Source organism: Varanus komodoensis, unplaced genomic scaffold, assembly GCF_004798865.1.
Source record: "Varanus komodoensis strain SLA01 unplaced genomic scaffold, ASM479886v1 scaffold2, whole genome shotgun sequence".
NCBI lineage: Eukaryota > Metazoa > Chordata > Lepidosauria > Squamata > Varanidae > Varanus > Varanus komodoensis.
The window spans coordinates 8,357,246-8,379,844 of NW_025335568.1; the positions used below are offsets into that span (position 1 = coordinate 8,357,246).

A 22,599-nucleotide genomic window follows, 5' to 3' on the forward strand; every position below is an offset into this window, starting at 1 on the left:
AAGCTAGTTCTGCTCTCAAAATACTAAATGATAATTCAAAGCAAGTACTTTTGCATGAGTACAATTTTCTTTGCCAGCAATACATTACAAAGGTTACAGCAGCCTTAACAGAGGCTTTTAAGTTTTGCAAGTGGACTTAAAGGCATGTTGGAGGTCTGTCTGAGAGGATTAGCTGCATTATTTAGCTGATTCAGATGTTCACCAATTAAAAGCCACTTCGCCCGTCACTGGAGTAGCTCAGTGCCTGCTTCTGCGGAGTTCATGCTTGCATTGACAGGTTGGGAACATAATCTCAATTTGGACAGCACGGTTTAGCACGGTCTTTCATGACCTGCTGTCCTCCAGATGTTTTGGACTGAACTACTGTCAGCCCCAGTCAGGATGGCCAATGGTAGGCAGAGCTGGGACCTGTAATCCAAAATACCTGGAGGGTACCAGATTGAGGAAGGTTGGTTTTTATTTGGTTAGCAAATAAAATCGGAAACCAGCAGCACAGACATTCGAGGTAAACCCACATGGCCCGTTTCAGAGTCTAGAAGTACACAAGCACTGCTTCTGTTCTTCATGTGTGTATTCTGGAACCTAGTCTGTTGTGGTCTGGCTAGATTCAGACAACAAAGCAAGCCATGGTGTTATTTTAACCACTGTGGGTCTGCTCTGTTGTCTGGACCGAGTCATAGTATTTCACTGTGGTACATTCATCTGTAGAAACCACAGTAAGAAACCATGGTTCTGTGGGGGTTTTTTTTAATACCATCATGGCTTTTTCTATTGTCCAAACCCAGGATTGTGGTTTCCACAGACCTGGCATCGCACTACCACAGGGTCCCCTGGAAAAAGTGGCACCTGCAGAAGCCACTCCAGCCTTTAAGTGCGGACCAAAGAGGAAGAGGTAGGTGACCTAGGCAGGGGGCAACGCACATTGGCATTGAATCTCGTGCATGGAGAGAGACGTGCCGGGAGTGGGAGGACTGAAGAGGAAGGATGAAAAACCACGATGACACAGAAACCACTTGACAATTTGACTAATAAATCATGGTAAACCTCGCCAGTGAGTGAGTGTGTGTGTGTGTGTGGGAGAAACAAATGACATGAACTACATAACCTATCTTGATAGTTTTCTTTTGCTGTTGTAAGGAAGTCCTTGGGGAAGAGACATCTGAAATCTTCCAGAAAATGCCCATTTATTTTGCTTGTATGAAGCCAATGGTTTTGGAACCAAGGCACTCTCCTCATGCTGGTTCCTCTGCTGTGGATGATGTGCATAGAAGCCTTGTGGGCTATAGATGGTCTGGGGAGCCTGCTAAGAGTTTACACAGGATGCTGGCCATTGGTATAAGCCTTCATGGACTGTTTTCAGTTGTTGGGCTTCTGTAGATGCCCGCATGCAGTGTGTACTTGTGGCAGTACCCCGTGGGGAGTAAACCGACAAGGTAGGTAATCTGTCTTTGAGGGTAAGGCCTGTCTGTCATTACTGATTATATCGAGGAGCCTTTCGCTTAACCTCACAGGAGACAGAACTGGAACACAGTTCACAAACCGCTGTGGGATTGCTTACAACGAGCCCAGGCTGTGCTCCTTCTGGCCATGCAAAGTGGTTATGACCCACCTGTGAGCTCAGGGTTCCAGGAATGGAACATGATCTCCAGCAGGGATCTTTTGTTTGTGGCTGAACCAAGTGTCCATGGCTACAGAGTATTTCTCTGTTGTCCTCTGTGTGTAAGAGTCTGTCCGAGGAGGGTTAAGAGTGCTTGCGTACAAGGCTGGAGGATATTCCCTGTGGCTGTGCTCTTGCTCAACTGATGAACAACATAATCCAGAGAGACTCTGCAGTCAGCGGGGTCAAGGACCTGCCCGGTGGCTTGAAAGAAATTGCTGCCTCACCACACAGTCATTCTTTAACCAGTCGTGTTGTGTTTAAACAGGGCTATAGCAAAATCAGTGCTCCTCTCAAATAGAGAAATGGTCTTGTCAGAAGACTGCAATTTGAGGCCATTGAGATGGCACTTCAACTTTAGTCTAAGACTTGCACCTAAATTTAGATCCCGTCTGAAATTTATATCCATTGCTATACCATCTAATTTTGAATAGTATAGGAACGTAGGAAGCAGCCTTATATGGAGCTTGATCCTTAGGGTCTCTAGCCCAGTATTCTTGGCACTGACTAGCAGCAGCAGTTTGCCAAGGATTCTTTCCCAACCCTTCCTGGGGAAGCCAGGGATGGAACCTGGGCCCTCCACAAGCAAAGCAGGGGCTCTGCCATGGTGCTGGGGTCCCTGCTGTGAAACACCATCTAGCACCAGCTTGAATGGTGCTTGCTCGCCCTTGTCACAATCGCTGCAAGAAGCCTGAGGACTGAAACGGTCAATGCTTAGCTCAGAGCATTGTAGAGCACTGTAGCAGCTTAAAGACAAACAAATTTATCTTGGCATAAACTTGCATGAGTTCACAGTCCACTTCATCAGAGTGAACTACAGTGCATGAAAGCGTATGCCAAAATAAACTGTTCATCTTTACAGTGCCCCAGGAGTCTATTTTTGCTGTAGTTGCTATGGGTATAACATTGTACTTCTCAGGTACAGGGAGCTGGAAATTTTATAAAGCTGTAGCATCACCTAATTGAGCTTCGCAGCGACATCTGCCTGCTGCTGAAGGAGTAAAACTTGAGCAAATCAACCTTTTCATCTGTTCTAATGAGGCAATTCAGATGTTCCTAAAACCTTTCCTGGACAAGCATTGAGGTCAGCGGTGGGCAACTTGTAAGCATAGCCAATGAAGAAAAAATCAAGGGAGCTACAGGCTAAAATACCTTGAGGGCCACCTCTCTCTTGCGGGGGTGGGGGGGATTTTTGCACACACCCCACCCCTGCAAGGCCCACTTTTGAGGGCCAAGCAAATCAAAAGTGAAAGAAGCACTTGAGTGAAAATAATGACTTAACGACATCATCAGCTGAAAAAATTACGCCAGTGGGAGCATTCCTCCACTGACGGGGATTAGACCACAGACTGTGCCTGCACTTGAATGCAACGCACTGCCTTTTGAAAGTGAAAGCAGCAAAGCGTCTGGTGGGACCTTGAAAACTTAATAAAATTATCTTGACATACACTTTCGTGGACAACAGCTGTTTCATCAGATGTCCATAAAAACGTAGGCCAGAATAAAGTGGCTAGTTTTTATGGTGCCACACAGATTTTTGCTGTTTTTGCGGCACTAGATTAACATCTAACCGTAACCCTTTTGAATGTGGACGATGTTTACCTTGGGAGAGGTGTGTGCATGCAGTGAGAGAGCTGTGCTGTCCTACAGCAGTCTAAAGTCCAAGTATTGCCCATGGGCAGATCCTCACAGAGGGCTTGGTTTCACAAGAGGCAGATAACAGATGGAATGTATCCCCTTGGGCAAGTGATCATCTGATGAACACACAGAGGAGGACTGTTTCTAAGGAAACTGGCCCCCCAGATGCAAACGAGAGTTCCCATCATTCCTGGCAACTGGCTCTCCTGGCTGGGGCTGATTAGGGCTGGAGTCCTCACGCTACCTGGAGAGACACAATTTCTACCACCACCCCTCTCTGGCCCCGAATGGAGCAAAGAATCAAGTTGGAAGGCACATTTTAGTTCAGAGAAAGAGATCTGTAATTCAGAGTCAGCACTGCAGGAACACATGCGACGGAGTGCCGCTGATTCCGCTGCTGTGAGAAGAAACCACGCACCTGCGTGTTCCTGCTATGATGTCTAACCCCACCAGGTGGACGGAGCCTTTCGGTGAGTCGCAAAGCAGCATTCACAGTGAACGTGTTCTCAGCAGTGCCCCCCTGACCCTGCCATAGCCCCGTTCAGCCCTTGTAAGATTGACACAGGGCTGCCCACAGCACAGCGGCAGTGTTTTAGGCTTCTGCATGGTGACTCACGACATTGCAAAGCCGCAGAGGTCACTGTACGCTTTTCTCTCTCTTTTTCATTTCACACTATAGTCCAAAAGACGGGCCATCAGCGCATATGTACAGACTTCCCTTTTCCCATGTACTCCTACCCACCCACTGAGATTTGGGAATGAGGTTCTTCTGAAAGACCCACCCTTAAAGGAAACAAAAGGGACAGCAATTAGAAGGGCCTTCTCAGTGGCTGCCCCCCACTGTTGGAATGGGCTTCCCAGAAAAGGGTCACCTGGTGCTACCACTACTTTCACTTTGGCCCCAGGTAAAAACGCCTCTTTTGCAGGTATTTCAAGACCTGATTTTTACCAACTGATTGCAAGAGCTCACCGTTTTTTTTTTCCTTTTTCCTTTCCCCCTCTTTACCACCCTATACTTGGAATTGTACTGTTGGCCTATATATTACTGTTGTTCATCACTCAGAGAGCCATATCAGGCTATTCAGCAGTCTATAAATTTGAAAATAAATAAATAAACAAACTGACTTCTGATTAGTAATTCTAGTGTTAATATATTGAAAATTACATTAAAATTCTTAAAATAGTAAAGACTAGGTAGGTGTAAAAAGGTAAAGGTTTCCCCTTGGCATTAAAGTCCAGTCTTGTCTGGCTTTAGGGGGCAGTGCTCATTTCTGTTTCCTAGCCGAGGGAGCCAGTGTTTGTCTGCAGACAGTCTCCATGGTCATGTGGCCGGCCTGACTAAACACCAAAGTGCACAGAACGCTGTTACCTGCCCACCAAAGTGGTACCTTTTTATCTACTTGCATTTGCATGCTTTCGAACTGCAAGGTTGGCAGGAGCTGGGACGGAGCAATGGGAGCTCACCCCACTGTGCAGATTCGAACTGGCGACCTTTCGATCAGCCAGCCCAGCAGCAGCACAGCGGTTTAAACCACTGCGCCATATTCAGAAATGTCCTTGTGGGTAATCCACATTCATTTATTATGCTTCACTAAATCTGGCCACTTCCAGGCTCATGACACAAAGGGGGACAAGCAGTTTCTGCCTACCAAACCTCCAAGAGTCAAGATTACAAAACGAGGCCAACTTTTATTATCAAACACTTTCCATAGGCTCTTAACATTCCATTCAGCAGAGCACAATCTAGATACACCCGAGTGATTGCAAGCCATACCGTGCTTCACTGTGAAAGCTTCTTCTCCTTTTCCTTTGCTCGCTCAATCTTCTTCCCCTGGCATCTGATCATTGTAGACATTGCTAAAAGTAGTGTTGATGAAAAGGTCATTGCTACTGCACAAGGGAATACATACTCCGTGGCTTGGAGTGCACGTACACCCACGCTGTGTGACATCATCTTTGCAACACTGGTGCATCGTTTTCCCTGCATGCGTTCCATTTAGAGGTGCTTTCCTGGAGTAAGCAATGGTCTCAGAGGATTGGCAGCATGTCAATCTCACATCATAGCTCCCACCATCATGAGATGTGATACATAAAGGACGGCACATAAAAGTTTTAAATAAATAAATGAGCACATGTCTTCCTGAGTCAACGAGGAGGGCAGGACTAAGACAGCCGTGATTCTGGCTTCTGAAGGTTCTGTAGGATGCATGCACTCAGACAATGCACAGATTCCTGCAGCTGGTGGGAGGTTCTAGAATTTCCTTTCTTGAAGGGTCCCTGCCACGTGTGTCTCCAGAAAGGAAATTTCTGAGTGGAGAAATTCCTTGGCTCTAGGGCACATGAACATAAATCCATGCTCATAAGGTACATGCACTGTCCAGTCTGGCATTTCACAAGATGACACCTCCAGGGGTACATTCTGAATGGCAGCTAACATGTTATAGCACAGTTAGGCTTTCTTAGTGCACCCATAGCCAAACCTCCGGCATCTCTTAGCATTTAAATCATTGCAGGAGTAGATATTTGCATAATAAATACAGCAGATGGAGAAGGGGTGAGGCTTGCAAAGCACTCTTGTGCTACACCGGGATGAAAACTGCATTTTCACAGCCTCTTCCTTTCACCACTTTCCCCCTTTCCCTCTGTTTCTCCCATACTGAATTTTGGATTGTAAGACCTTCTAGCACAAATTGGTTCCCCATACTGTATAAAGCACAATGCACATTAAGTGTGCAATATAAATACACCTGCTGAAAGAGGTATCACACCCCTATTCTAGGCTCAAAGCAAAATATCCAATAATAATCCAATTATTTTAAATTATTGGGTCTTCATGCAGTGAATGTTTCCCTACCTTGGTTTCCCAACTGCAACGTTTCCACCAGGTTCTGCAGATTCTCCATCTTGTTCTGTATTTTCCTGCATGTGCTTTCATCTGCTTCTCCTGCTTGATTAGCTATGGACATAATATCTTATCAGTTAAACTGCCAGAGCTATAAAAGGAACATTCAGCCACAAGAGAGCCAGTGTGGTGTGGTGGTGAAGAGCATGGGACTGGGACTCAGAGGATCTGGGTTCTAGTCCCCGCTCAGCCATGGAGCCACCTGGGTGACTTTGGGCCAGTCACAGACTCTCAGCCCAGCCTACCTCACAGGGTTGTTGTTGTGGGGATAAGATGGAGGAGGAGAATGATGTAAGCTGCCTTGAGCCCTTTGTAGGAAAAAGGCAGGATATAAATCGCAATATAAATAAATAAATAAAGTATGGCTGCCAGGCTGCTAAAGGTTCATGAGTTGGGCTAGCTCCTTAGGGCTTTCATAATTCTGGTCTTTCTCTCAGGGATTTGTAAGGATTACTGAGGTAAATAGTAACACATTTTTGCATGTATAAAATACAATTATAGTATTTATCATAATTCATAGTGGTTATCTATTCTGTGGGCATGAACCTTGTAGGTTTTTTCCTTAAAAAGGCTGAGAATCCCAAAAATTCAGTTTCTGTACCAGGTACCAAGTTCCTGCATGATTTCCAAAGATAATGAACCTTGAAATGCTGTTTCTACAAAGGGGGAAGGGCAGAGCAATATATATAAAGTGGATGATTTTATTTTTCTTATTATTTTGCAAGTAGGGAGACTGTTCACCATTTGTTGTTGCTAGTCGCAAAGTCGTGTCTGACCCATCGCGACCCCATGGACAACATTCCTCCAGGCCTTCCTGTCCTCTACCATCCCCTGGAGTCCACTCAAGCTCACACCAACCGCTTCAGTGACTCCATCTAGCCACTTCATCCTCTGCCGTCCCCTTCTTCGTTTGCCATCTATTGTTTCCAGCATTAGGCTCTTCTCCAGGGAGTTCACAATAAAAGGTCTCAATTTCAGCGATGAGAACAGACTTGTAAATTCAGAACCATCATTACATTTCAGAGCAAATGCACATGTTCGAAAGAAGGTGTCCAAAAAGTGAAATTATACTTACAAGAACTGGTGGTAAAGGAGACACCCATTTTGGGAGAAGAATAACAGCAATACACAGATCGGTGTAAATCAATACATTCATGGTGATAAAAAAGGCACTTCATCTCTGTGGACACGTGCCAAGCCTTATTGATGCATGTGCCGTTATATATAAAGCATGCTTTCCTCTGGAATTTCCTTTGGGTCACATTCCAAAATCTATATTATCTCATAATTTTATTACTGCAAGTCAACATGGTGGCAGATCTGATTCTGCAGCTCACAGATACTTGGGATTATCCTCCCTGTATCCAGTGCAAGTTACAGCCTGGTAAATATACATATATTTGCCTTGTTAACCTCCCTTTATTTGCACATTCACCTCTTCTGTGCCCTGACTCAGGTTTGCAGGGGCTGCTACTGCAGAAATAGCTATCATTTATTATTATTCATTCATTACATTTATATCCCATCGTTCCTCCTCTTGCCAGGAACTCAAGGCAGCTTAGCCAATCATCCTACTTTCCTCAGTTCTGTCCTCACAAGAACCCTGTGAGGTGGGTTGGGCTGGCCATCAGCAACTGGCCCAGAGGCACCCAGTCTGCTGCATGGCTCACTGAGGACGAGCACGGAGTGCACCTGAGATCCAAGTCATGCTCACTTCACAACACTACTCTGGCTTCTGCCTGCCCTCTATTCATTGCTGCTCCTAGAAGAAAAGGTGGCACAAAAAATAATGGAAGTGTTTTCTTCATCTAATTTCCATGCAGGGAGGGCTCTGCAGGGGTGTTGTAGCGTATGGAGAGGGTTAACTCTTCCATCCACATGGGCAGCCCCCATTGAAAATGGCTCCCTGCAGGGCAATTCCGACAGGGAAAAAATCCTCTTCTATGGGCACTGAGAGACACGGAGGTCTCCGGACCCAGAAAGGGAGCCTAGCAATACCTCCATCTCCTAGTACAGTACTGTCTCTTTTCAGAGCATGAAGCCTTGGGCATGGTCTGTTTCTTTTCACATCATTATTCCATAATGCTTGGCTGTTTAGCTACTCTGAAATATGATTATTTTTGCCTGAGGATCCCCATGACTGACTTGCTCTGGACTGATGTGAAACAGAAAGTTAATGTGGAGGCCAAACCCTCCCTTGTTCCGGTGGTTTCATGACTGCTTGGATTCGGAGTTGACACTCACTTGTACAGGTGGCTGAGGGTGTAGCTTCTGGGGAGCTGCTCTTCTTCAGACTTGACCGGTGCTCCAAAGAGGATGCAGGAGTTGCCTTAAGGTCGTCCGGTGAAGCAGTTAACAGCGAGTGCACGGGAGACCTATCTTTGTGCCTCTCCTTGGGGGACAGTTTTTTAGAAGATGTAAAACGAGGAGTGGAACTGAAGATCGATCGAGTCACTGAATGGCAGAAAGTGCATAATGAAGAAAGGCTGCTAAAAAGCAAACACCTATTTAAAAAGCAAGTTTTACACAGCTTTGAAGCCATATTTACAAAGCTAAAACATGATCTCTTTCACAGAAGATCTTAGGAACTGTAGTCGTTCCTGGACAGATCACCAACTGAGAATTCTCAGCCTTTCCATTCCCAGGATTTGAAGTGGCCTGTACAACTGGCAGTTATGGCAAATGGTAATGCTTTTTCCCTGCTGGCATTTCATGCAAAGGCAAGACAGCAAGATTCCTTCTGTCGGCTCAGCCAGGACTTGCTGCCATTTGGTTCCTCCTCCAGCAGCAGCAGAGGGAGAGGTGAGATGAAAAGGCCTCCTCCATCAGCTCCTCTCATTCCAGAACTGGCTCTTTGCAATGACCATGTCACCTGGTCACTATATAAGACAATACCAAAACCTACTTGTTTTCCCCTTTCATTCCCCTTTCTTTTGCATTAATACAATCCGGCTATCATTTTACATAGTAAAACTCCTTGAATAGTTTGGTACAAAGGCAGTATCTGAGATGCAGCAGGCAGGCAGGCAGGCCAGCAAGCAAGGCTAGTGGGGGCATGCTGGGAGTTATAGACCTTTCCTCTGTGTAAAATTGAATAGGTCTGCACCTAAGGAAGAAAGGGCAGCGTTCCTCCCACTGAGAAGGCTACAGGCATCCAATCCAACGAGGAAAGAACATGGACATCATCCCCTCACCCTCCAAAACATTCAGGCAGCTGATTTTGGCACTCTTTGTTACCCCCTCTCCACTCCTTCCAAGGACAGAGGCTGGTCACCACTGGGATTCTTTGGAGGAGGATGGTGTTGTATTCCTCCACTTCTGCCCCCTGGAACATTCCCCAGGCACCTGATCTGGAGGTGGTCTTCCCTCTTTGGGAAGGAACTGCTCTGGCTGCACCTGAGGAGGGAGGGTCCTCCAAAGACAGAGTCCAATGCCTTTCCCAAGGAAGCAGTGAGGTCTCCAGCTTTTCCAGGGGCCAGCCAGAGGGCGTCTACTGGCCATAGGACTGCAACCAAAGTCCCTATCTACAGCCACCTTGCAGTGGGGAAATGCATTGCTAGGTGCCTTGGAGCTAATGTGAGTAGTGCTTTCAGGGACCAAAGCCAGTTGTTCTACAGATCTCTGCCCTGAAACTGTGTCTTTATAAGTGATCATCGCATAATACAAGAGTGAAAGCTCACCGCTGGATGTGAATGGGAGGGTCGCATCATGATCTTCCAGGTCTGCCATGTGTAATGTCAAAGGTTCCCTGTGCGGGAAAGGAAACACAGCTGCCACCCCATTGTTCAAGAGCCACACTGGAGGTCAGAAAGCAGGCATATTGCGCTATACAGTGCAGGAAGGTAGAATTACATTGCGGTCTAGCAGTTCCAGATAGGAAAAGAGGCCATTTATTTAAGTGCCAAGGGCCTTATTTCTGAAAGCACAAACATACTTTCATAAAGTTGCCATGCTGATCAGAACAAGACAACTGCTGTGCTGGCTTAGTTTACCTAATCCAGCTTTTTGCTTTCAACTGAGGTTGGTCAATCAGATGTTTCTGAAGCACCATAAGCAATTCATGAAAGTTAGCAGCCTTTCCCTGTTGTCCTTCTGCCATATAGTCATAGATCTATATACTGCTTTAGAACATGGGAGACTCTATGTAGCTATAATGGCAAACAACCATGAATTTGTCCAATACTTTCCTAGAAATCTTAAGCTTGTGACAATCATCCAACTTAGTTGACTGGAAGAAATATTTTTGTCTGCACTGAACTTACTGCACACCAACTTCACTGGGTGATCCCCAAACTCTAGTATTGGGAAGGTGAGTTGAAAACATTCTGTATGAGTTATCCTCAAATTCTCATAATCTCACTTGGTTCTCATTCATGGCTCGTCAAAAATGAAGTACACGTCTTTTCTTTTTTTGCAGCAGAGTGGAATATTTATGCCTGCAGCTACACACAAGAGTGCAACTTCCACTGGCAACAATAAACCAATGAACTGAAGGAATCTGGTTTAATCACAGAAGTTGCAGCTGTAGGACTTGTATGCTGTGGTTGAAGACAATCTAAGAGGCACAAGACATCTAAAAGAGCAGTTTGGGGCTTCTTAAGATTTGGTAAAGCCCAAGTACAACACTGAGAAATAAATTTGCCAAAGATAAAAAAGCATTTATGAAAACAGATTGTAAACAAATACTGCTGAATAAAGCTAAGGGGGAGATCACTGCTGTCATGCGAATCCAATCTGATTTTCCTCTCTAAATATTTATCCCTTATGAAGAACAGGCACCTACTGATGAAAGTGCAGCATTGGGGGACTCAAAGGAAAGGCTTCATTGCTCACCTGCTGAAAGTATCCTGCCCCATGGTGGTCTCCGAAGGGACATCTCTGACTGCAGCCTCCCTGCATTGAAAGACAGACCGCCATTACAGGTGTCAAGAAAACTCATATAGGGATGCCCAGAGAAGAGGTGAGATCTGGGCCGAAAACAAGACAGAAGCCCCCACAGTGCTCCCCCGGGGGCAATATGCAAAGCTCCTTTTTATGAAGTGGAAAGGCAGGAGGAAAAATGTTCTTGAAATGGAACAAACATAGAAAGATAAAGAGGGCATCTCTTTCAAGCTTTTTTCCCCCATCAGGGCAGCCCCTCCACCCTCCGGAGGACGCTACCGGAGGACGAGTAGCACTGCTTCCAACCTAGCAGCTACTACAGCCAGCATGAAGATGCTCCAAGACCTCGCATCATACCTTGCCAGGGCTGCTGCTAGAAGTGAGATTTTGCCAGGGAAAGGGAGTTTCACTAACGGGAAAGCTCTGGGAGCTTTGTCTCTGGGGAAGATGCTTCAGCTCCCCCCTCCCCCAAAAGCAATTTGGGTACAACTTGGCACTGAGGCAGTGGAGAGAATGATATTTATTGGCTCTGCCTGGAGCTGCATTTTGAGAAAACGATTCTAGCCCGGACGTATAGCATGCTGTGGGAGTGATCGGCAAATCCTTGTGAGACCTGAGAGAAATTTAACCACCACAATGCTAGAAATGTGGAAAATGCATGTTATTCAGGTACTCGGACTGTCAAAGGAATTTCAGAGCCCTGGCTAAATTGTCTCACCTGCTATAGGAATCAAATGCTCTTCTGCCAATGCATTCTCTGCTCCCGAGGTCTCTGAATAGGGAAAAAAATTGCAAATGCCAAACCACAGGGTTTGTTTAAATTCCTAGTCTGCCCCACCCTGAAACATTGGAATGGTTTGAAACAAAACATCTATAGAACAGGCATGTAAAACAGGCCAGGTAAGAAGGCTGTTGTCCAGAGATGTTGACCATCTAGGAGTGCAAAAAAAGTTTTAAGAACTCTCCCATCTATGCCTCATGGATTATCAGGTACCTTTCATTCTGCGATCCATTTACTGAGAGAACTCGATTTTGTGCAAATGCATTTCTAAACATTTCTTCAAGTTTGCTCTACCAAAAATGCATAAATCCCCCCAAAATGCCTATTTTCGCACTCCAGGTGTTGAGGAAATACACATTTTGATCTGTGTTTTTTTTCCTTTTCATAGTTTTCATCAATGAAATTTGTGTAAAAAACATAGTCTGCCAATCCATGGAATCTGCATGATTCAGGAAAAGCTTGCCTCCTATGGAATCTGCAAGTTGGATCCTTAGAAATTCAAACTCATTTGAATCTGTGGTGGCTTTCTTTAACATCCCCATGTCCATCCATATGAGTCTTCCCCACTCTGATGTCCACTGCACGTGTTGGGCCGCATTCCCACCCTTCCCCACAGCAAAGCCACTGGCCAGTGATGGGAGATACAGTTCAACACCTTTTCTGGGGACTCGGTTAGGCAAGGCTGGGCTTAGGGATTTCGGAGTGGTGATTAAGCCTTGGTCAGTGACTGACTGAGCTGCCCTCATGCCACAGAAGGTAATCTCTGAATGCCCATGACTTAGCACAAGCTACCTTATGCTTCACCCCACATCACAAACAGCAAGTGCGCAGCAGTCTGATTCCAATTAGAATCCCAGCAAGGACAAAGAATTAACCCCCCCCTCCTACCCCCATGCCACGTGCCTGATTTGATTTATGACTGCCCTGCTGCTCACCAGCTAATTAGTTTTACAAACCTTGCAAGCCACATGAATAACATCACATGTGGTTTTACTTTAACTGATAATGGAGCAAGGCAGTCTGGAGGACCTAACAAGAAGAAGAACCTGGGGAAAAGCAGTCAGAAATCTGAGAAAATGCAGTGCCAGGGTAGTGGGGAGCCCAGGAAAAGTTTTGGAAATCGTTTGGAGAAAGGCATAGTCATGGAAAGGAGGCTGATGGGAAAAAACTAGGAAAGAGGAATGCTGGCAAAGATTAGCAGAGATGATGAAGGCATTCATGTGAAAACATGTGAAGGCATTCTATGTTGTAAGCCGCCCCGAGGCTTCGGCGAATGGGGCGGCATAAAAATGTTTTAATAAAATAATAATATAATAATAAAAAAAAATCTAATATCCTCCCCCTCAGTCACTATTTCTCTCACCCTCCTCTCCTGCCTGGAGTGGGGCAAAGCTAGAAACCACATTGCAGCTTACAGGTAGGAGAGCACAGGGCAACCTGAGCAGTGAGTACTGAATCAGCATATCAGAGATCAAACCATCTGTCACAAGCTGTATGAGCAAAAGGTCCCCTTTGCCTCTGTGTCTTTTCCAAACAGAAACTCCCAAAACACGCAGCTTACCATGTTTGAACAATTTCATAGTATTTGGAGATCCGTATTGGAGTAATACTTTTATTAGGTCAATGCAAAAGGTCACAAAAACATGCAAGCAAAAATATGCGATTTCTTTGCATCAGGCAAGATGTCAGAAAAGTAGGCTGGGGAGAAAAAGTGCAGCGGGGCGGAAAGCAGACAATACTGGAAGTCAGGAAGTCTGCAAGGTAAGAATCTTAAGAGGAAACAGAAGGGCAGTGGCAGTCAGACATGCAAATTAGGCTCCACCAGCTGATATGATGGTTTCAGGTTGCAGCCAGGACTGCAGGAAATACACAAACAATGGCTGGTCCTCACTTCTGAAAATATAGACTGCAGCTGTTCCTTGAAGCTGTCTCCATCTTTACGTGGAACACACAGGCTCATGGTAGGTTGAAAACAGGAAAGAGAAACACTAGGCAGTTTTTATATTAACAGAGCTGGAGAGAAGTCTAGATGGTGCACTGGGGGAAAAAGTGAGCAGAAGCCAAACTGAGTAGCTTTCCCTAGCAGCTGGAGGGGATGACCTGTCAGAAAACAAAGAATGTGGTGCATCCTTACAATGTATGGCTATGATCTTCTATAACTGAATCGCTCTCACTGTCATTCTCTCTTCTGGGAAGAATTGTGGAGGGAATTTCATCAACTGTACTCCTTAATTCTTTAAGAAGGTGCTTTAACTCATGCAGCGGGTCCTCCTTAACAAAACTAGATCTGGAGGGCATCTGAAAGGAAACAGGCATTTCAAAAAGAACCCAGAAAACATGGATTGGTCTTTCCATGACTATCAAGAGGCGCTCCCAAATAAAAAAGTATTTTCTTTGGCATTAGTTGAAATCCATGTAGTTTCTGAAAGGCACCAGGAGACTTAATCTATTACTAAGAATTACTATATTTAAGGGGAATTAGTATCTTGTAGACAGATTCATACCTGGGGGTGGGAGGAACAATTTAAATCTTAGCCACAAGAGCAAAAGCAGGAAAGAAAGATCAGTTCCATTAGCAACCTCCTCAGCAGTCCCAAAGTAACCAATACAAGCCCTGCTAGAAAAAAAGATTATGCCACATCAAACTCTAGGACATAACTGATTAAGTTGTGGCCAAGTTAAAACCCTGCACTGTCTCTGTGTTATTGTATGGTGGACTTTCCTGACTGGCTATTCAGGTGGGTGTTCTGGGCAGAGGAAATGTTTTGATTTCTCTTCTAAAAGCTTGAAAGAATGTGTCCAGATAAATCTGCCTGAAATTAGAAACCTGTCCACATTTTTCATATATTCTGTCTCAAGAGTACATTCAGGAATACAAATTTCAGCACTTCCTGCTCACTAGAATGTTACTACTTGTGTCGTGTTAGCTAAATTGGTACAAAACAGAGCTGCCAGGCTGCTGACGGAGACTGGCTGTTACTCTCGCATGATGTCGGTCCTCTACCAGCTACACTGGCTTCCGATTGAAGTCCAGACCCAATTTAAGGTGCTGGTGTTAACCTATGAAGCCCTTTTTATTTAAATAAAAATTTTCAACCTAAAAAAAAAAATTTCAACCTAAACAGCTTGGGATCAGGATACCTGAAGGAAAGTCTTTTTTCTTATATGCCTTCACACTCCTTAAGACCTGCAGGAGAGGCTCTGCTCCAGGACCCCTCCCTGAAGGAAGTAAAGAGGGAATCTACCTGGAAAAGGGCCTTCTCTGTGGTAGTGCCCAGTTTGTGGAATGCACTCCCCAGAGAGGTTCGCCTGGCACTGACTTTATACTCTTTTTGGCTCCAGATAAAAACCTTTTTATTCACCCATCATTTTAAGCATTAAGCGATTTTAAATAGTTTTTAACAACAGCTGCATTTTGTTTTCATTTATGTTTTTGGTTATGAATTTTATTTATTGTTTTGTTATTTATTGTTTTAATCATTGTAACTATTATTGTTAATTATAATCATTATTACTGTAATTGTTATTGTTTTAATTACTGTAAGCTGTCCTGAGACGGTTCTTCCATATTGGATGGGGTAAAAAAATGTTTTAAATAAATAAATACACAATAAATATTAAGGTACTTCAGGTGGATATTTCATCTACACTTCTATAAGCTTTTTGGATGTTAAACCACTGTACCTACTTTCACTTTCATCACAAAATTGTACATTTCCATTCTAGCTGGCATCCTGGTATAGTAGAACAGTGCAAATACACAAGTAGAAAATCACTTTCCTTCACTTCCACAAATAATATAGCATTTTCCCTGGCTAAGGTGCTCTTGGAATCATGGAAGAGTCGAGTTGGAAGGGGCCAGGAAGGCCACTAGGTCCAACCCCCCGCTCAGTGCAGGACTCCAACTAAAGCACCCCTGGCAGATGAGGGTCCTGCTGCATCGTGAAGCTTTGTGGTGTGGGAGGTCCTCCACCCTCTCTAGATCGCTGTTCCTTGGTTATACTGCTAAAACAGAAAGAATTTCCTGCTGTTCAGCTGGTACCTGGCTTCCTGCAACTTGAATAGTGTGATTCTCTTGTGTCCTGTATTCTACCAAAACTTGCCAAAGAAACAGAAGTTAAACTGGAGCGACCCAATATTTTGGAATGGATTTTTAAAGAGTCATGAGTAGGGGATGATGAGTGTGTAATTGTCCTGTGTATTCCTCTATGCTTCAGACTAAAACTGAACTCATTGGTTTGCAAAGAATCGTGTAATCTCTGGGATACTGCTCATCATTAGAGCTGCCTCATTTGGTTGCTATGGGAAACTCTGGCTTAATGCAGCTGAGATCTTTGCGCCAAAGGTAGCACATGATATTGGGAGGGGAGGGCAGGGAACAGTGCACAGCCGTGATGCTCATCCCTGGTTGATGAAACTCTGTGGTTCACCCTGCTGTGAACAAGCATCCAAATACAGCCCCTGTTCACTAATTACCACCAGCTAAGCCGCCCAGGACTGCAGACCCCAAGTATTGTTTTCCTTATTGCCACAGTCGGTTAAAATACTCCTATTGTTGCTATTGTTGTTTTTTTCAGGACAAGTAACGAGATGCCTTTATATAAAAATAGTGCTACCAACACAGTGACAAGAATTCGAATATTTTAAAGAGTTTTGATTTAGATAAAGTAAAAACTGAATAGCTACTGATTTTTTACCTTCAAAGAGGTGGGAGTATTTTATTAAAGTTCATTTACTGTGGAACCCAGCAACAGCCCTGCCGTGAAGGTTTGCATTCTGGAGCATCTACTTACGAGGGTGATGTGGCCTGCAAAGGCTTGGGAAGATGGAGCGCTGCACGGGTGGGAGTGAGGCAAGGCGGAATGGCGCTGCTTCAGCACAGAGGATCCCAGTGCATATCCTGGGCCCTGCAGCTCCTGCAGAAGAAGGAACTGGTGGGTAATCAAAATACAATGTGCTTTCAGAGGAAGGAATCCTGAATGGAAGATCATGGGACACATGCCAGGCCTGCCCAGGTTACAGACAGGTAATTTCAAATAGCCACTTGGTTTGGGGACTAGGTCCTCCAACCAATTGGATGCCAGCACTGGGGCAGGCAATATAGTCTCGGTCTACTGCTCTATGCTCTTGAAACATTGCTTATTGGAAGCAGCACCTCCAGGAACCAATAGCACCCAGGGCTCAAGGGGGATTCCTGAAGGAAACCAGTGCAGGTCAATTTCGGCAGCATGTGGCTGCATTTGGCACCCTGGCTGCATTTGGCACCCTATGGCTGCATTTTCTTGAACTGCCTAATCAACACTTGAACTGCCCAATCAAAGTGGGCAGTTCAAGTGTTTTTACAGGTGCTTTTATCATAATGGATCATCCAACCCGCCCAGGAAGCACTATTACAAGACAAGAATGAATAACATTGACTGTGTTGTCAGGGGCACATGCTGTTTTGCACCTTGCAATGCATGAGCACTATTTATTTATTTATTTATTTTTCGATTTTATATCCTGCCTTTTTCCTACAAAGGACTCAAGGCAGCTTACATCATTCTCCTCCTCCATCTTATCCCCACAACAACCCTGTGAGGCAGGTTGGGCTGAGAGCCTGTGACTGGCCCAAAGTCACCCAGTGGGCTCCATGGCTGAGCGGGGACTAGTCCCAGTCCCATGCTCTTAACCACTATGCCACACTGGCTCTATTGCCTTCTTGATTAACCTTTAAAGAAAATACACTGACAGAACTCTTAACATCCAAAATGGTGATGTTCATAAATGAGAAGGAGAACATTTTTGTCTCACAGAACACATTGCTTCTTACTGTGAAACTGCTCAACTAGACCTTATCTGTACATTTGATTCTATTTGTTCAGAATCCAATCAATTCCTGCTTCATGTTTTACATTAGTATAGCAAACGAGGAAGCCTGTGTTACCACTGGTTACTGCCAACATGCATCAGTGTTACACTTCTCTTGTGCATGGAAATACCAGCCGTTTCATGGCCTTTTACCCACTGCTTTATTTATATCCATTTAATTCCTAACTGAGGATGATTTTTCTACATATAAAGAAGTGAGGTCTAGTCCATACAACCTTCTGCTAAAATCAGTATGTTATAACACAATCTAATACCTAATATACTCACTGAGTCCAGTGGGACTCCTGATTAAGTGGAATGGGATTGTGGCTTTAGTTGGATGTCACAGGAATATTTTTGCATCCAGTATGGATAACAAAATTATCCATTTAGAATTTGTCTAAAAGATTTATTTCTAAAACAACACATCATTATTTCAGAATGTCTAGAAACTTTAATTCCTCTAAATTACTTAGTTCCACTGGGAATTCCACTATCATCATTGTGATATTTGCTAAACCATCCTATCCTCTTGTGATGGTTTGGAAACCAGAGGTTTGTCTTTGGACATGAAGATCCTTGGATCTTTCAGTAAGCTGTAATCAGGACTATGTTGATGGGAAAAATTACCAGAGCCAGAATGTCCTCCTACACTGAAGGAGAAGGAAAAAGGGCACTGAAAAAGCCAGCCCAGCACTCAACCATGGGAAAATTCCTGAGTCTTTCTGGCAGATGTTATATTTTCATATATTTTTACTGCTGTTCTGATATAATCTTTTTAACCTGCTGGACATTTATCAAAGGTTTCAAATCTCTGCCCTTACACAAGCTTCACAGTTGAACAAGTACAGCTATTTTTAAACAGTGCGTCTGTGCACGTTTTAAAACAATCAAGTTAATTTCTTAAAACTGCTTTGATTATGTCTTCCAAACATGTATAAATAAGAAATTTACTGCAAGTTTTATGATGCATAAATGATAATTGGTAAGAAACTGAAATTAAAAGTGTTGAGGAAGACAGCATATGGGACATGGTGTATAGATTCTCCAAAGTACCCCTGCTATATTTTGCAACAAACTCCACAACAGTTAGCTGGTAAAGGCATACTCTAAGACTATTTCACTGTTAAAAAATAGCCTGGTTTTGAAAATTAAATGTAGTACTGAAGAACAAGGATAAGCTTCCAGTGCACTTCAGTGAAGCAGACAACTTACTTTTACGTCCAAAGCATGCTGAAGTTTGAAGCGCATCACTTCCTGTTCCTGCCGCTGCATAATACACTGGCATTCTGCAAACTGCATCGATGCCTGGGTGGGTGATGTTAGAGATGATGTATCTTTAGGATGGAATTCAAGAAATCCAAGAAACACTAGCCAGTCTGTGGATTTGATTGCTGAAGGCTACGGTAGCTAACACACTGAGAGCCAACACAATGTTATGTCAGCAACATAGTTGCTTAAACATGTCACGTTGGCCCTGTCCATATACCGACTAGGTTCACACATCCCAGTAAGCAAGGGTTCTCAAGCTTTGTTGTTTGGATATTTCTCTGGTTTGCCCAGGAAGAGACACGCCAGAGGTCTGGATTCACATGTCACACCAAACAAACCAGAGATTAAAGGTCTCTTGTTTGTTTAGCTGCTCCTGCTTGCAATAGGAGTGACTGGCCAAATGCACCAGCACCCTGCCCCATTATGATAAGCCGGGGTTGCAAAGGAACCCCAGCTTATCATAGTGTCCCATTAAGTAGGAGTAGCAATAGACTGACTTTAACACCAAAAGGACTGCACTAGTAACGAGAGGTAACTGTCCCCTTCTTACTTCCCTACAGTCCATTCGTTCAGTCCTACCACCTCGCCATCAGGTTCCATCAGGACAAGATTTTGACCATGACCATGACCATCCCACTTACGGAACCTGCAGATTCAGGGGACCTAATACACCCCAATCCCTCTGCTGCCAAGATCATCTCCAGAAGGCAGCATGCCTGAGGCAAGAACAAAGAGCTGAAGGTGCAAGGCTTACCTTGCAGCACAGGCCCACCTCTCTCTGAGCCCGACTTGAGAAGAGGAAGCTAGGCCCACTCATATTCCATATCAGCACTCCGTGATACTCCAGCAGTGGGTCAAACAGCAGGAACAACGATAAAGCTCTCATATTGTGCCAAGCAGTAGCTAATGCAGCCCCTTCTCCTGTTTAACTCTTCCCAGCCCTTGGCTGGACAGTTCCTTTGCTGTCTGGAACATTTAGTCCCCAACCTACTGGATAATTCCTGAACAGGACAGGAATCTGAGCCACACAGCAGCGACAGAAAGAAGCGGGCACCATCACCACAGGCATTCTGTTCCTAGCCAGAACACTGTAAAAGGAGGGCTGTGGGGAAAAATGGAGCCTGGAGCGCCAGCGGTAAGGTTTACTTCTCCATCCTATCCAGCATGTTCTATGTGATGTTAAAAGCATACATTCTCCCTTGCTTTATACATGAATGCAATGGGCATATAGCAGCCAAATATGACCATCACTTATTTATTCCTCACTTGGAAGTATATTTCACTTTAATGCAGAATCTGAATGCAACATCTGATCTTACCTTAATGCAGTATCTTTAGAAAGTTGTTTAGAATGCATGTCAAGTGAGTGGGTGAGCCTTCTTTGGAGTTTAAATGGCCACACCTGGGCAAGCAGGACAGCCGCCAATATGTATGTTCTTATAATTTTGTTAGCGATTATTTTCTTAAAGTTTTTGAGCTAATGAGTGCCAAAATCCATTTGGAGAGTGTGAGCTTAGCATTGGTTGCTTTATGCCCTACATGCAGATCTGCTTTTACTGCCTTCACAAATCTGTCCCTCACCTCATGGCAGGGCTAAAACTGGGAAAAATGAACAGGTGAATTGAGAAAGTTGTACCTTATCCAGAGCTGCCTCCATGGTCACAAGCTTTTCTTTCAAGCGTTTGTCCTGGGACTTTAGAATCTCCAACTCTCCAGCCATTTTGTTGTTTAAAGCAGCCATGCAGCTAAGTTCTTGGCTTAACTTATGCCTCTCTTCCTTCAGATAATGCTTCTCCTACATGGATAAAAGGGAAAGAATAAAAAAGCAGATAGAAAATCTCCAGAGTTCTTGAGCAAAAAGCTCAAGATTTTGATTCAGGACCTGAACTTCTGACAGTAGTTTCATGAAATTTGGTAAGTGGGCAATAGCTCCATTTCCAACACAAGAAAATTGTTAACTGCATACTAGTTTGGATAATATTGTAATGGCCTTCATTCAGTATTTAGTTCAGCAAATTTGCATAGGAAAATCCACTTTCAAGAAGCAACATTCAGATATATGATTTTGAAATCTGCTAATCTCCCTGTAAAAATCATAATCAATATTGACAAGCTGTTCTGTTACAAACTATCAATTTGCTTGATTCATCTCCTTTTCTTTCTGTATTAGGGTTACAAACAATCCCAATGAGATGGTCATTCTGACCTGGTTTGCATGTTACGATAAACCATGATTTAGAAATCTGAGGATGAACCACAGGCTGGTGCTCAGAGGAGATTGCTCTAGATTAACTGGAATTTATCATTATGTTCAGCACTAACCTGTAAACTGTGGCAAATCTTAACAATGGCTAGTAAAAACAAGCCACTTCATCAAACTATGATTTGAATCAGGCTTCTTTCCACTAACCATACCAAAGATTAACCCAGGAGTCTCCAGTGCAGCACCTGTGAGTGTCTTGGCACTCATGGGCACCTCCAATGGCACCTGTAAGGGAATCCCAACATGGTGCCCACAGTGACCCATAAAACATTGTACTATTGTTATTTTTCCCATTTTAATATATGCACATATATGTGTCTATAGCTACAAAAACACATGAAATACATGCCCCTTTCTAGCAATTATACATAGGCTTCAAAAAAAGCGGACTAAATATCCAAATAAGTATCCATTTGGTATGTATGTCACCCATTCCAACACTGAAAGCTTTGTAAGGTTCTCTAATCCATTGTGTTATAGGAGGTGAGCTTTTATGCTTCCAGTGCTGCCATACCAGCATTTTATCCATCAAAGGGCTAGAGGGTATTCACTTACACTAACCATTTGTCAATTTCTGTGAAGCAAGTGAAACATTTAAATAGTAAATATTAAAGCGTGGTCTAAATGGAAAATGTATCTGTGTAATAACCTCCCTCAAAGAGAAGTTTCTATCGGGCACTGCCAAAATGTGTTTACAAGGTATGTTCACACCACTAACAATTAGCTGAATTTAGACAATCCCTCATTAAGGAGATGTGGCGGTGTCCAATGGACATGAAAGAAAAGGTTTTGCTGTATAATATGCAGCTTAAGATCTAGAGATGCAACATGTAAATCTAAAGCAGCAATCCACTGTCTATACATTTTGCGGGGTACCTACAGCAGTTTCTCCTGTTCCCAAATGTGCCAGCAGGTCCTAAAATGTTGGAAGGGAGACTGGATTAAGTAGCTTTGTTTTGGTCTGGATGATTTCAGTAAATTGTGATTATTCTAAAGCAGGAATGAATGTTCCTCTCACAGCTGCACTGGTTTAGTGTTATGTCCAAACTTTCATATTGAATACCCTAACCCTATACTAGTTTGAAGGAGACAATAACCAAAAGGTTCTTTTAATAAACACAACCACTCTAAGAAAAATCTACATATTGTTCAAAGGTATTTACAAAAATAAAGTTTGAGAAACATAACCCTCAGCAGGAGCTGCCCAAGTGACCCATTTCCACAAGAATCTATGGTACCACAAAATGTAAAAGGTATAGATTTACACCAACAACCACTGAACTTCTTTCTACCAAGACTTCAAAGTGTTAGAATCTGGCTGGGCCATTCTACAGTCTTAAGTTAAATATCTTAGC

At 43.8% G+C, this 22,599-nt stretch overlaps 1 protein-coding gene across 1 annotated transcript in view; it reads right to left on the bottom strand.

The window, feature by feature from the left end:
- Positions 1-4,970: 4,970 nt before the first annotated feature.
- Positions 4,971-22,599, bottom strand: part of CCDC158 (coiled-coil domain containing 158) — a 41,671-nt gene continuing 24,042 nt past the window's right edge. Inside the window, 10 exon segments of the mRNA XM_044428483.1 lie at positions 4,971-5,152; positions 6,150-6,251; positions 8,442-8,651; positions 9,878-9,945; positions 11,031-11,090; positions 11,797-11,850; positions 13,994-14,157; positions 16,653-16,775; positions 18,925-19,017; positions 20,618-20,776. Coding sequence (XP_044284418.1) covers positions 5,076-5,152; positions 6,150-6,251; positions 8,442-8,651; positions 9,878-9,945; positions 11,031-11,090; positions 11,797-11,850; positions 13,994-14,157; positions 16,653-16,775; positions 18,925-19,017; positions 20,618-20,776 — 1,110 coding nt within the window. The 3' untranslated portion in view covers positions 4,971-5,075.